At 55.8% G+C, this 15,371-nt stretch overlaps 1 protein-coding gene across 6 annotated transcripts; it reads right to left on the reverse strand.

The window, feature by feature from the left end:
* Positions 1-585: 585 nt before the first annotated feature.
* On the reverse strand, positions 586-12,793 carry ANKRD13D (ankyrin repeat domain 13D). Of its 6 annotated transcripts, none has more exons than XM_057553627.1 (15): positions 12,375-12,792; positions 11,665-11,800; positions 11,422-11,546; positions 10,523-10,568; positions 10,297-10,440; positions 9,857-10,046; positions 4,011-4,077; positions 3,528-3,609; positions 3,269-3,330; positions 3,031-3,161; positions 1,923-2,080; positions 1,717-1,833; positions 1,468-1,631; positions 1,300-1,388; positions 586-1,032 (listed from the first exon to the last, which is right to left on the reverse strand). In XM_057553627.1, exons 1-15 carry the CDS (start codon positions 12,462-12,464, stop codon positions 747-749), a joined length of 1,887 nt encoding a protein of 628 aa, XP_057409610.1. In that variant the 5' UTR covers positions 12,465-12,792; the 3' UTR covers positions 586-746. The 6 variants fall into 6 exon arrangements, with proteins under 6 accessions (XP_057409610.1, XP_057409607.1, XP_057409611.1 ...); XM_057553624.1 differs by having other exon boundaries at positions 1,300-1,334; positions 12,375-12,787; XM_057553628.1 differs by having other exon boundaries at positions 11,665-11,885; positions 12,375-12,787.
* Between the last annotated feature and the right edge of the window lie 2,578 nt (positions 12,794-15,371).

A 15,371-nucleotide genomic window follows, 5' to 3' on the forward strand; every position in this document is an offset into this window, starting at 1 on the left:
GGGTTTAGAACTAACCCATGAGGCTCACAGCAGGTTCTCAGGGCCACCTCGGAGGTGAGCAGGGCAGGGCTGAGCAGGTTCACGGCGGTGGCAGAGGGAAGTGCCTTGTCTAACGTCACTGCAGTAGAACCTGCCGGAGTCAGGTCAGGAACCCAGGCCTGGGGTGCAGGGTCTCCTCTGACCTGGCAGGGTCTGGTGAACCAGCCTCTCCCCATCCCTGACACGAGCAGGGGTGGGTCCCGGAAAGCCAGGCTGTGTGGCCAGAAGAACCGGGGTCTCCAGTAGGTGGGACAGGGCTCGGGGGAACTGACGTTCACGGAGCACCTACTAGGGCACCTGACACCTGTCGGCTCATTTTACCCTCCCAGAAGCCCTGGGGGTGGGACGTGGTCTCGTTTACAGCTGAGGAAACTGAGGCTCAGAGAGGCTAACGGGACCACGGTCAGGATTCAAACCCAAGTCTAAGGCCACTGCCCACAGCGTCTCCCCTCGGTGCCCCCCCAGTACTCCCCGCCCCCCACAATGAGCGTCTCCCCTCGGTGCCCCCCCAGTACTCCCCGCCCCCCACAATGAGCGGAGCAAGCCTGCTGCTGAGGGTCTCTTTATTTCCATCTCAGTCTCCAATGCAAGCCCACCCCCAGGGCTCCAGGCCCCAAGCTCCGCAGCAGAGTGTTTATAAATAAATAAGTTACAAAAGTGGGTGGAGGCGCAGCCCCGGCCGGGCCGGCCCCCCGAGGGCCGGGGGCTCAGTGCTCCGTGAGCGAGAGCTGCAGGACGCGCTGGAAGTCCTCCTCCTCCTGCCGCCCCCGCTGCTCCCGCTCCTCCTCCTCCCGCGAGGACAGCTCCAGGGCCAGGCGAAGCTGCTCCTCAAAGCTCGGGGGGGCCGGGGGCGTCCCGTGAGGGGATCCCAGACCCCTGGGCTCTATGGACATCTGCAGGCTCTCCTGGAGGGCCCTTCCAGGCGAGGCATGGGAGGGGAGAGCAGACCCGTGAGCGCTAAGGCTGGGGAGGAGGCCAAGGGCTGGGACATGGCTGTGGAGGCCGAAGATAAGGACAGGGAGGCTGGGACCCGAAGACCGGAGAGCAGAGACAAGGCCGGGCCCCGTCTCCCCATCCCTCACGCCGCCCTCGCTGGTGGGCAGCACGGAAGATGGAGGGTGGCCTCAAAGAGGATGTGGGGTCCTGGGGCCAGCACCTCCCTGCTACTTAACCCCACCAGCCAAGAACCCCCCGGCCGGCAGGGTCCTTGAGGCAGGGCAGGGCTGAGACATGGACCTGGCAGGTCCTGGAGGGCCTCACCGCTCCAGCTGAAGCTGCTCCTCGTAAGCCGTGACCTGGGGAAGGTGGGCACCAGGCCGGGTGTTGGTCAGGGCTTCCCAGACAGTCACCTGCAGCAGCCAGAGCCCAGAGCTGTCACCTCTGCCACCCCTGCCCACGCCCGGGGCCCAGCTCCTGCCCGCACCCCACCTGCTCCGCCTCTGTGCCCGCCTCCAGCAGGCTCTGCTGGATGGCAAACTGCAGCAGGTCGTCGTCCTCGTCGCGAAGGGGCTCGCTACGCTCTGCGCCCAGCACGCTGTACCCGTCGGGCACCTCAAACACGGCGGGGTCCACCTCACAGGGGAAGGGGCTCGCTGGGTGCGGCAGAGGGGTCGTGCTCAGCCCCTGGTGCGCAGAGACCAGCGAACCTCACAGCCCCGCGCCCACCCACGGCGGTACCTGAAGCTGCGATGGCAGAGCCGGGCGCTGGCACCCACACCGAGCTCAGGGGCTCGTCACAGCCACACAGGTTGCTGAAGGTGATGCGGGCGTTGAGCACGTGGAAAAGGGGGATCTCTGTGAGAAGACGTCGAGCCTGAGCCAGCCCTGCAGCCCGTGCCCACCCCACTCCTGGGGCCCTCCTGCCGCCCGGCCCACCCTCTCACCAATCTTGACCGGGAAGCCGGGCGGGAGGCGCAGGTTGATGAAGTCGCGCAGCTTGGCAAAGTGAGCGTTGCTGATGGCCATCAGGTCGATGATGGGCATCACCTGGTCACCCAGGGAGAGCGGGTGCTCCTCGCTCAGCCACAGTGTTGCCTTGAACCTGCCCGGCCAACCGCAGGACGTGGGTCAAGGAACCTCTGGTGGCCCCTCTGCTAAGGCCCACCTACTCTGGACATCTGCCTCTACTCCTGCTCTCCACCTGGCCTGGGGGACCCTCTTCTCTGCTCAGTTGCTCCTGCCTGCCTCCCCCAGGAGCTTATGTCCTTCTGGCCCCAGAGCCTGAGCTGCCCCCAGGCCCTGGGCTCAGGCTGGGCCCCGGGTGCTTTGTGCCAGCTCAGCTCTCCTGGATGAGGAGGGCAGGGCTGAGCTCCTGGCTTCAGTCCTGCCTCGTCCACGGCCCTGTTGTCCTCCTCGGCCCACAGCCAGCCAGCACGTCGCACTTCGCCGTACTCTGGGGTCCAGCACAGCCCGACAGTTCAGGACCGCACTGCTGGGGTCGCATCCCAGCCCCGCCGCTGCGTGGCGGAGGGAGTCCACGTGAGGTTTCTGGCACAGTGCTGGGCCCACCAGACGCGCTAGAAGTCACGGCTCATCAGAGCCTCACAGCACCCTTGTGAGCAGGTGGCCAAAGGCAACTGTTCTCATTTTACTGAGGGGGAGGCTAGACTCTCAGAGGGGAAGGTGATTCCTTGGGCCACGAAACCAGGAGGTGTTAGAGCCACGTGCCCTTCCTGTCTGCCACAAGCTGACCCCCAGCAGGTGCTCGTTCAGTTGAACAGAAAACCATACATGGGTGGTGCTGCCCATTCATTCGTTCACCAAGAAGAGCGACCAGTCCTCTGAGCCAAGCCCCGAGCTGGGTGCCAAGGACCATGGCTAAAGCAGACCTGGCCCGGCCCCCAGAGAGTGAAGTCGAGAAGGCAGCCAGCTGGGTGAGTGAGTCCCCCACTCCAGGGGGCCCTGTGTGTGACAGGGTCTGCAAGGGCTCAGGGGCACCAGGCAGGGGCCCCTGGCCCAGAGGGAAGCCCCCCGCCAGCCCCCAGACCTCACCTCTGTACTTTGCTGGACATCTCAATGGGGCGGCCGATGTTCCTCGACTCCAGGCTGAAGTTGGGGTCAAAGTACTCGTCGGGGGAAATGGCGGTGGGGTTTGTGGGGCTGGCTGCCTGCTGCACAGGAGCCTGGGTGGCCCCGGGACCAGGCTTAGCGCTCGGGAGGCGCCGGCCCGGCCCCGCCCAGTGGGCCCTGCCAGTCGGCCCCCAGCCCCCGCCCCCCAGCCCCGGCTCACCCCATTGTGGGAGGAGTGCTGCTGGGCCATCCCCAGGAAGGACTGGAATGGAGTCTTCCCCCCTAAGGAGAAGGGGTGGAGCCCATGAGGGGACCTGGGGCCACTGCCCCCAGACTGCCCACACCTCCCCTCCACCCTGGGAGCCTCCCCTGTGGTGGAAGCCTTCCAGCAGGTCCCAGGTACTCTGGCCCTGACCCCAGACCAGGGTGACCACCCCGTACGGTGTGACTGGGCAGCAGGCAGGCGCACCTGGGTTTACCTTTGCTCCTCGACTTGTCCTGATCGGAGAGGTGCTCCGTGCGTGTGCGTGTCACCAGCTCCACATTGGTGGCGCTGTACACCTGGGGAGCAGGGGGGACACAGGGGGAGCTGGGGGCTCAGAGCCTGCTCCCCACACTCAGCCTCACCAGCACAGGACCCAAGTCCTCCTGTCCCCAGGGACAGACAGGATCCCGCTCCCCACAGTGGAGGGGGCGGGGTCTGAACCCCGGGGAGTCACTAATGAGGGTAAAATGCTCCTGGCTTCATCTCGGTGATCCGGGTGTGGGCCCGTGCTGTGGGTAACCCCTGCGTGCTCAGCAGGGGCTGGGCACTCGGGCCCCACTGAGTTCCCACGGCCACACAGGGCATCCGGAGCCCACGGGCTGCTGGGTCTCTCCCTCCACACAGGGTGGATGTGGAGAAGGGGCAGAGCTCCTGGGCCTCGTCTCCTACCCCAGCTCCCACCACTAGCCTCTCCTGCCTTGGCCTCGTAGCCGCTAACGGTTTCCATCTTCTCAGACCGCCAGCCCCAGATACCACATTTGTTCCTGAAACAGACCAAACAGGAGCTCATGAGGACCCACACCCCCCAACTCTGGCCAAAGTCGTCCCTTCCAAAGACCCCCTCCAATTAGCCTTCCCGCTGTGAAACACACAGGGGCCTTGAAGAGGCTGCCTGGACAGCTGGGGACAAATGAACAGAGGACTGAGAACTAGAAAGTACTGGGGAATTATTAATTTTTGCTACGTGTGATAATGGCGTTGGGGCTCGGTTTAAAAACATCCTTATCTGTTAGAGTCACACGCAGAAGCATTTACTATTGAAATGATACGACATCTGGGATGTGCTTTAAAATAGTTGGGGGAAAAAGAAAACAGGAAAAAAGTGAGGAAGGGTAGATTCAACAAGATTGGCAAAATGCTGGGAACTCCCTGGCGGTCGAGTGATTAGGACTCAGCGCTTTCACTGCTGAGAGCCCGGGTTCGATCCCTGGTTGGGGAACTAAGATCCCACAAGCCGTGCAGTGTGGCCAAAAAATTTTTTTAAAAAGATGGGCAAAATGTTGATAAATGCTGAAGTTGGGTGATGAGAACATTATACTAGTCTCTGTTCTTTCATATGTGCTTGAAATTTTCCATAATAAAAATTTAAAAATAAAAGTATGTCTGATTCAACAATAATAGTTGGAGACTTCAGTACCCCACTTTCAATAATGGATAGAACAAGTAGACAGAAGCTCAACAAGGAAACAGAAGACTTGAACACACTATGAACTAGACTTGATGGACGTCCTTAGATCACTCCACCCAACAACAACAGAATACATATTCTGCTCAAGGGCATGTGAAATATTCTTCAGGATAGACCGTAGGCTCGGCCATAAAAGAAACCTCAATACAACTGAAAGGACAGAAATCATACACAGTATGTTCTCCAATCACAACTGAATGAGGGCTTCCCTGGTGGCGCAGTGGTTGGGAATCCGCCTGCCACTGCAGGGGACACGGGTTCAAGCCCTGGTCCAGGAGGATCCCACGTGCCGCAGAGCATCTGGACCCGCGAGCCACAACTACTGAGCCCACGTGCCACAACTACTGAGGCCTGCGCGCCTGGAGCCCATGCTCAGCAACAAGAGAAGCCACCGCAATGAGAAGCCCACTCACTGCAGCGACGAACGGCCCCTGCTCACCGCAACTAGAGAGGGCCCGAGCGCAGCAGCGAAGACACAACGAGACTAAAAATAAATAAATAAAATAAATAAATAACAACAACACCAAAAAGCAACCTTAATTTAAAAAAAAAAACTGAGTGAAATCAGAATCAGTAACAGAAAAAAGATGACTTGGGAAATTCATGAATATGGGAAGAGTAAACAACATACTCCTAAATAACCAATGGATCAAAGAATAAATCAAAAGCAAAATCAGAAAATACTTTGAGATGAATGGAAACGAAGATACAACATACCAAAACTTATGGGACACAACTAAAGCAATGTTTAGAGGGAAACTTATAGCTGTAAATAACTATATTAAGAAAGAAGATCTTGGGCTTCCCTGGTGGTGCAGTGGTTAAGAATCCGCCTGCCAATGCAGGGGACACGGGTTCGATCCCTGGTCCGGGAAGATCCCACGTGCCACGGAGCAACTAAGCCCGTGTGCCACAACTACTGAGCCTGCGCTCTAGAGCCTGCAAGCCACAACTACTGAGCCCATGTGCCGCAACTACTGAAGTCCCGCACCTAGAGCCTCTGCTCCGCAACAAGAGAAGCCACCGCAATGAGAAGCCCCTGCTCGCCGCAACTAGAGAAAGCCCGTGCGCAGCAACAAAGACCCAACACAGCTAAAAATAAATAAATAAATTAATTAATTAATTTAAAAAAAAAAGAAAGAAAGAAGATCTTAAATCAATAAGCTAACCTTCCATATTAAGACACTGGGAAAAGAGCAAACTAAACCCACAGCAAGCAGAAGGAAGGCAATAATAAATATTAGAGTGAAAATTAATGAAATGGAGAATAGAAAAACAATAGAGAAAATCAATTCAACCAAAAGCTGGTTCTTTGAAAAGATCAATGGAATTGACAAAGAGGGAAGACTCAAACTACCAGAATCAGAAATGAAAGAGGGGGCATTACTACTGACATTACAGAAATAAAAAGGATTATAAATAAAAGAATATGATGAACAATTGTACCCCAACAAATTAGATAATTTAGATGAAGTAAACAAATCCTAGAGAGACATAAACTACCAATACTAACTAAAGAAGAAGTAGATAATCTAACAGACTTGTAACAAGTAAAGGGACTGAAGCAGTAAAAACAAAAACAAACCAAAAAGAACCCACAAAGAAAAGCCCAGGCCCAGATGGCTTCACCAAAGAATTCCACCGAACTTTTAAAGAAGAATTAATACCAATTATTCACAAACTCTTGCAAAAAAATAGACAAGGAGGTGACACTGCCTAACTCATTCAATGAGGCATTGCCCAGATACTAAAACCAGGCAAAGACATTACAAGAAAACTATAAACCATTACCTCTTAGGAATATGGACACAAAATAGTAGCCGACCAAATCTAGCAAGATATGAAAAGAATTATACACCACGACAAAGTGAAATTCATCCCAGGGATACGGGGTTGGTTCAACATCTGAAAATTAACTGATAGCAACACATATCAATAGAATAAAAATAAAAGTCACATGATCATATCGATAGACAAAGAAAAAGCATTTGACAAAACCCAAACCCTTTCACGATAAAAACACTCAACAAACTAGGAACAGAAGGCAACTTCCTCAGCCTGATAAAGCATACCCACAACTAATGTCACACTTAATGATGAAAGACTGAATGCTTTCCCCCTTGTTTCTTTATCAGAAACAAGATAAAGATGTCTGTCCTTGCCACTCCTATTCAACATTCTACTGGAGGTTCCAGACAAAGCATTTAGACAAAAAAAAAAAAAAAAAGAAATAAAAGGTATTCGGATTAGAAAGGAAGAAGTAAAACTATTAACAGATGACACGATCTTACATATAAAAAATATGAGGAATCCACTAAAAACCCATTAGAACTAAAAAATGAGTTTGACAAGATTGCAGGATGTAAGATCAATATATAAAAATCAATTGTATTTTTATAGATTTGCAATGAACAGTTCAAAAATGTAATCAAGAAAACAATTCAATTTATAATAGCATCAAAAAAAATAAAATACTTAGAATAAATTTATTTACTGTAAGTGTAAAACTTATACTCTGAAAACTACAAAACATCACTGAAAAAAAATTAAAGATTTAAAATGGAAAAATATCCAACGTTCATGGCAGAAGACTTACCATTATTAAAATGGCAATACTCCCCAAACTGTTTTACAGATTCAGCACAAACACTATCAGAATCCCACCTGAATTCTTTGTAGAAATTGACAAGCTGAATCTGGAATTCATATGAAATTTCAAGGGACCCACCCAGAATACGTAAAATAATCCTGAGAAAGAAGAACAAAGTCGGAAGACTTATACTTTCCGATTTCAAAAACTTACTACAAAGCAACATGTGATTAAGACAGTGCACAAAGAGAGTCATACAGATCAGTGGAATAGAATTGAGAGTCTAGAAATAAACCCATACATCTCTGGTCAACTGATTTTTCCACAAGGGTGCCAAGACAGTTCAATGGGAATTAATAGTCTTTTTAACAAACAGTGCTGGAACAAATGGATAGTCACATGCAAAAGAATGAAGTTGAATCCTTACCTCCCACCATATACAAATATTAACTCAAAATAAATCAAAGAGCTAAGTGTAAGAACTAAAACTACAAAACTTTCAGAACCATAGGGGAAAATCTTCATGACTTTGGATTTGGCAAAGTATTGTTAGATACGACACTAAAAGCACGAGCAACAAAAGGAAAAATAGATAAACTGGACTTCATGAAAATTAAAAACTTTTGTGCTTCAAAGGACACCATCAAGAAAGTGAAAAGACAACCCACAGAATGGGAGAAAATATTTGCAAATCATGTAGCTGATAAGGGATTTCTACCTAGAACATACAAAGAACTCTTGTAACTCAATAATAAAAAGATAACCCAATTTTTAAAGTGGGCAAAGGGGGACTTCCCTGGTGGTGCAGTGGTTGGGAATCCGCCTGCCAATGCGGGGGACACGGGTTTGATCCCTGGTCCGGGAGGATCCCACATGCCGCGGAGCAGCTTATCCCGTGCGCCACAACTACTGAGTCTGCGCTCTGGAGCCCGCGAGCTGAGACTACTGGGCCTGCGGGCCACGGCCCTCAGCGTGCACCTAGAGCCCGTGCTCCGCAGCAAGAGAAGCCGCTGCAGTGATAAGCCCGCGTGCCGTGGTGAAGAGTGGCCCACGCTCGCCGTGGCTGGAGGGGGCCCGTGGGCGGCAACAAAGACCCAACGCAGCCAAATTAATTTAATTAATTAAAAAAAAAAGATAAAATGGGCAAAGGATCTGAATAGACACTTCTCCAAAGAAGATATACAAACGGCCAATAAGCACATGAAAAGATGCTCAACATCATTAGTCATTAAGGAAATGTAAATCAAAACCACAATGAATACCACTTCACACCTGCTAGGATGGTTATAACCCCAAAATAAATAAATAAATGAGCGGTAAGGTTGGTGAGGATGTGGAGAAATTAGAACCCTTATATACCGCTGATGGGAATGTAAAATGCTGCAGCCCCTTTGGTAAATAGTCTGGCAGCTCTTCAAACAATTAAACATCTGTGTTTAATTACCACATGTCACCACAGGACCTAGCAATTCCACTCGCAGGTAAATACCCAAGAGAAAGAAAACATATGTCCACACTAAAACTTGTACACTAATGTTCAGAGCAGCATTATTCATAGTCAAATAGTCAACAGTCAAAAGGTAGAAATAATCCTTATGTCCGTCAATGGACGAATGAATAAACAAAATGTGGGATACTCGTGCAACGGACCTGGCCATAAAAAGGAATGCAGCAGTTACATGCTACAACTTGGATGAACCTTGAAAACATTACGCTAAGCAGAAGAGGCCAGTCACAAAAGACCACACATATTGTATTATTCTATTCATATAAAAATCCAGAACAGGAAAGCCTATAGAGACAGAAAGTAGATTAGCTGGGGGGGAGGGGATTGTTGATTGTTAAAGGGAGTTGATGGGGAGATGATTGTTAAAGGGTACAGGGTTTCTTTCTGAGGTGATGAAAATGTTCTAAAATTGGATGGTGGTACCGGTTACATATCTGTGAAAATACTAAAAACCACTGAATTGCATACTTTAAATAGGTGAACGGTACAGTATACAAAATTATATCTCAAGAAAGCTGTTTTTTAAAAAAAAGTGTTTCTGAAGTCTGTTATTGGAACTGGGGCACATGTTGTCAGAGAAATAACACCCTGCCGGAAGGGTGGGCTCCTAGGCTACCCACAAAGGACTCTGGCCCAGACGCAGCTGCACTGCTGAGAAGCCGGCGCTGCTGCAATCAGCTGCCCTGCACGGCAGCCTCAATCCTTGTTTTTATGGGAAAACACGTGAGGTCAGAAGTCAGGAAACTGGGGACTCCCTGACCCAGCCTCCTCCCAGGGAGACAGCTGCCAGTACAGACAGGCGTGCAGGAGCTGGAAGGTGTCACAGGACCCAGGACCAGCAGGTGGTCCAGAAGAGACACTGGGCCTGCAGGAACCCCCTCCCCCTCCCCAGCAGCCTCTGTGAGGGGCTCAGCCTCCCAGAAGCCTGAACTAGAGGCTCGAGGGCACTGCCCACGGTGTGGCCAGGCCCCAACTAACCTCTCGAAGGCCACATTGCGAGTGTCCAGGTGGGTGGAGACGATGGGAGAGGTGAGGCGACTGGCCACATGCTCCTCACTGGGCCGCATGGTGGCCAGCAGCGCTTCAGGCTCGTGCAGCGTGAGCCCCAGTGTCTCCGTGTGCACCAGCTGCCGGTCGTGGTCAACTTCCATCACCAAGGCTCCCGCCTCTGCCAGCCAGCGTGGGGGTGTGAGGCGGAGAAATAAGTGCCAGGCCCAGACAGTGGCCAGAGGGCTATCGTGCTGCCCTCAGCTGCCTCCTGCTATGGGGTGTGGCCTCAGCCTCTGGACGCCCTCCACCCCCGCCTCCATTTCCACATCTGGAGATAGAGACAGAGGACAGCACTGTCCTCACAAGCCACGGGAGAACCTGGGGGCGCTGGTCTGCTGTGTGCCTGCGGGGAGCCCCCCAGAGCTCACCCTGGCCCTTGAAGATGAAGCTCCTCCGGCCGCGCTGCCAGGTCATGTGCTCAAAGCCCAGGAGGCTGGTGTCCACCCGCAGGTTCTCACCCCGCTTCCACACACGATACACGTCACTCGGGCACATCTTGGACACGAGGGGCACTGCAGGAGGCACAGAGGTCACCGAGGTTCTTTCCCAACGGCCCCAGCCCAGGCCCCTGAGAGCCAAGAGGTCCCCACTCACCCCAGCTGGTGAACTCCCACTTCATCTCCACGTAGAAATCGGGGGCCTGAGATAGACCAGAGCGCCGATCAGGGCCCTGCCTGCAGCGGGGCCCAGCGGGCCTGGGAAGCCCCTTGTCCACAGGCCCCCTTCTGGGAGCCCAGCCCTTCCCCAACCAGGGATCAAACCCAGCCCCCCACAGTGGAAGCACAGAGTGCCAACCAGGGAATTCCCTCAGCGAGGCGCGATGTGCCGCCGTGGTCCAGCTTTGCCCCCAACCCAGCCAAACCCCACCCAGGAAAGGGTGGGCCAAGTGGGGCCTGAAAGGTCTGCAAGTCATCAGGCTATAAGCGTCTGCAAGCTTGGGGCCAGGCTCAACCTGGCCATTAGCCCGCTGGGGGTCCCTGGCGGAGCTTCTGCCCCCTCTGGATCCGAGTCCTCATCTGCAAAGGGGGCACAATGACCCCCTGGGGGCCTGCCCCTGGGGTGGAGGGCACAAGGTAGGGCCCCCCTGCCCACCCACTGTGTGCTTTGAGAAGGGTGGACAGGAGTCCAGGCCGCATCCGCTAAGCTGGATGAAATCCTCCTTCCAGGAAATCTGCATTAACCAGGAGACCCATGATCTAAAGCTCTGTTGAGATTTCTAGCACTAGAGGACCCTCTATGCTGGCAAAAGGCTTTCTCCCCAAAGGGCTCACTCTCATCCATGTGGGCCTGGTTGCTTCTCATTCCTACATGACCCTGGGCTGGGGTCAAGAGAGAGGGACGTCACTGACAGTGTCAGGAAAGCATGCTGCACAGGCTGGGTGCCCTTCCAAGGCCAGGCCCGGCAGGGTTACCCCACATAGTCTGTCATGGTCCCCTCCATGGCGCCCCACACCCCCCCTTACTGGCCACACCTCTACGTCCTGCTGTAGTACCTGGCGGAGTTTGTTGAGCAATTCCGGAATGCCAGCCAGCCTCTGCGTGGCCCTCTGGTAGTCCCGATACTGGAGTACCAGCTGCACCATCTCAGGGTCCCCAGTGCTGACTGCCTCCTGCAGGACTGGGGGCACTGGGCTGCTGAGGGGAGCTCTCTAGATGGCTCCAGGCCTGGCCATTCACCCCCACACACCGCCCCCCCGCTGCCAGCCTCAGGGGAGCCCCTTTGCCCTCTGCAGTACCTGCCCAGCCCTGGCAGCTCTCTTTGCCCACGTTGGCATTGTGTCGAAGGAGGACTCTCACGGACTCCAGGTTCCCCAGGGACACAGCCAGCTCCAGGGGGGTGCGCCCCCGGGGGTCTTCCTGTTCAATGTCGTGCTGGGGGAGATGAGACACTCAGCACAGGGCAAGTAAGGAGAGGTCAAGGCAAGAAGGCCACTGGGATGAACAGGGTTGGGAGTCACTGCAGGAAATAAGGACAGCACACAGGTGGTGGAAATGGCAAAGGGTGGCCTGAGTGTCCTGGCAAAGGAGGAGAGGGGGTAGGTGGTAAGGGCCTGCCCACCTCTCCTGCCCTCTGCGAGGGACAGAGCTGGGGGCCCGGTGGTGGTGGGCAGGGGAGGGGGTGGGGTGCGGGGAGGGCCTGGTCAGGTAGAGGTGCAGCTGCCGATGTCAAGAGTTTGGACTGACTTGGGGATCAGGACCGGGCTGCTTTTCTCAGCCTGGCTTAGGGGTGGTGCGGCGCGAGTTCAGAGGCTGGATGCAGTGTGAAGCGGGGAGACCGACAGGGCAAGGCCCAGTGCTGGGAGCCGAGGCCAGAAGCCCAAGATCGAGGGGCAGGTGACCTCTCTTCTGGGCCGGGGAGAGGGAGCCGGGCAGGCAGCCTCCCGATGCAGACCACAGATTTGGGTGGGGGACCAGGAGGACGGCCCGGGCGCCCGACGGGCCTCACCTGGCGGCTGTTTAGCGCGGCCTCCAGTTCGCGGTGCCGGTTCGCCCAGACGAGCCGATGCAGCGGGAAGGTGGGGCCCGGGCCTGCCATGCTGGGCCTCAGCGCCTCATCCCGAGAGGGCCGGCGGGCGCGGCGGGGGCGGCCCGGCTCCGCCTCGGCTTCGGGCCTGGCGCGGCCCCCTCGCCTCCCGTCCGCGCCGAACCAGAGCAGCGCCCACCGCAACCCCCGCGCCCCCGCGGCAGTGGCGGCAGCGGCGGCGGCGGCGCAGGCAGAGGGGAGGGCGGGTTCGGCGGGCCCGGCGGGCGGGGCTGCGCCGAGGCGGGGCGGGGCGTCGGGCCTGGCGCACCCTTGCTTCGCCGCCACGGAAACCTCAGCCGGGCCGGCGCTCGCCGGGGGCGGGCGAGGGGTGCTGCCCAGCAGCCCTGGTGACCACGTGCGCCAGGGCAGAAGCCAGGACCCGGGTCTCAGCCCGGGTCTCAGCCAGGAAGGGTCTGCGGAGGGCGTTCCGGAGGGCGGGGCCTGGATGCAGCTCCGCCAGCGCCCTGCAGGGGGCGCCTCAGACACGGCGCAGACCCATCCTGGCGGGTCCGGAAGGGGAAGGAGGGAGTCCGGAGACTGGGCGGTTCGGCGAGGGGCGGGGCCGGGATCCCCGGGACGTGCGCGCGGGTGTGCGCGTGCGTGCTCAGCGGGCCGCGGTCCGGTGGCTGTTGGGTTACGCGCGTTTCCCCGGCAGTTCCTTGCCTGTGCCCCCGTCTTCTTACCCCAGGCTCCGCGGTACCGACCAGGCCTGTGTGTGCGGGTGGGATGCGAGGTGCTGGCTTGCCTCCCCATCACCTCTGAGATGCCCCTAAATGCTGACCAGCTTAGCCTGAAGCACCTTCCTCAGGGACCTGGGCCAGTGTATGCTGGTGGCACACCATGGGCTGGACCTTGCCCTGGGGTGGGGGGTGCACTGGAGTCAGGAATGGGGGTACGGGGGGGTGGGGGAGCAGGCCTGGCTAGCTCTAGATCTTCTGGAGGTCTGTTCACCGTGAGTGGCTGCTTTCATCCACCGCGTGCATCCCTTTTGCAGAGGCTGCACTTTGCTGCCAGTGTCAGGAGAGGAAGGAGAGTTTCGAAATCAGGGCCAGCCCCTCCACCCACACCGGAACCAGGGCGCAGGCCTCCGCTGGCTGAGCTCTGGTGTCCTTACCCTGGCCTTAGCCTGGGTTTTGGTCCTGGACTTGGTGAGGCAGCCAAGGCTGACCTTCTAGTTTCAGTCTCCCTATTTAAAAAATGACCAGATAGGGGCTTCCCTGGTGGCGCAGTGGTTGAGAATCTGCCTGCTAATGCAGGAGACACGGGTTCGAGCCCTGGTCTGGGAAGATCCCACATGCCGCGGAGCAGCTGGGCCCGTGAGCCACAGCTGCTGAGCCTGCGCGTCTGGAGCCTGTGCCCCGCAACGGGAGGGGCCGCGATAGTGAAAGGCCCGCGCACCGCGATGAAGAGCGGTCCCCGCACCGCGATGAAGAGTGGCCCCCACTTGCCGCAACTAGAGAAAGCCCTCGCACGAACCGAAGACCCAGCACAGCCAAAAATAAATAAATAAATAAATAAATAAATAAAATTAAAAAAAAAAAAAAAAATGACCAGATAGTTTGATGTAGGTGTTTGAGCTGCGTCTCTGGGCTGGGAGGCCCTAGTTGCCATTTTCACCCTGCCCTCTCACTGTGGCCAGGTGGCTCCTGTGCTCTCTGGGATCACTTTGCTACCCAACGCTGTGGTGTCATCAGGTCACTGTAATGTCCTTGGGTCTAGGACAGCTTAAAGCCCTCTGAATGTCCAGAACTCCAAAATCAGTCCCTGCCGGCTGCCACTGCTGCAGCCTTCTCTAGCCTCCACCTTCCTTAAAAGGGGCTACCCTGTCTCCAAGCCCTCTTCACCCCAAATCTAAAGGGACTGTCTCAGGCCCAGCCTCTCCTGGTTTCTGCGGCCTTGGACACGACTCCCCCCACCCAGCCCTTGACTCCTAATTCCACTGTCTTCTCAACCCTTTCCCGGGGCCCCTGTTGTCCCTCCCCGACTCCCAGTCGGTCTTCTCCCAGCTGAAAGCCTGTCTGTTCCCACTGTCACCCTGATGCCACCTCCAGGACCACATTTCAGCTCCCTCTGGGACACCTCCGTGCCCGATGTCCCATGCAATCCATCAGCAGGTTCCAAACCAGATGCAGCCACGTTCACCCTCTTCCCTTCCGGCCAGCTCTGCTCCCTGGCTGTCGTGACTCTGAGTGACAGCATGGGCCTCCTGCTGTGCCATTTTGGACTCCCACCTCTGTCTCGTCCCCAGGTCCCGCCCATTCCCACTGGGCCACGTTCTTCCCATCGGACCCCTTTGCATCTCTTCCTTTACCACCACCATCATTATGACATCTCTTCCCTGGACAGAATCAGTGCCTTCACCAGTCTCCCTGCCTCCTGTCCTTCACCTCCTTCCACACATCCTGCACGTGGTAACAAGCAACTTGTTCTACAGCCAGCTCTCATCACCCAGCCCCTGTCCAGAGCCTTCAAGGACTCCCCAGAGCCTATCCAGGTTCAGACTCCATCTCCATTCCCATCTTCGTCGTGCAGTCACTAAGTGCCCCTGGGCTCTGGGGTGGGTTCAGCCTGGCATTCAGGGCCTCCCAGGCCTGGCTCCTTCCCGTAGTGCTCCTGCCAACCTGAGCCACTCCTGACTGCCTGGCCCTTCCCTGCATCGGAAATGCATCCCCACCTCCTCCACCCCAATGCTGGAGGCCCAGCTCAAAAGCCATTTCCTCAGAGACTCCGTGGAGCCGAGTCCTTGCCAGCAGAGTCCTGCATGGAGCGGGCAGCAGCGACATCACCCATGGAGGCCCGGATGGCGGGGACTTGGGGAAAAGAAAGTTGAACAGACCCTCTGGGTACATGAGGCCTGGTGCTGGGCTATCCCTCAGGCTTCAGGGACCTCTACTGGAGGCTGCACAGCAAGGCCAGAGG

This window comes from Balaenoptera acutorostrata, chromosome 9, assembly GCF_949987535.1.
Source record: "Balaenoptera acutorostrata chromosome 9, mBalAcu1.1, whole genome shotgun sequence".
Classification (NCBI taxonomy): Eukaryota; Metazoa; Chordata; class Mammalia; order Artiodactyla; family Balaenopteridae; genus Balaenoptera; species Balaenoptera acutorostrata.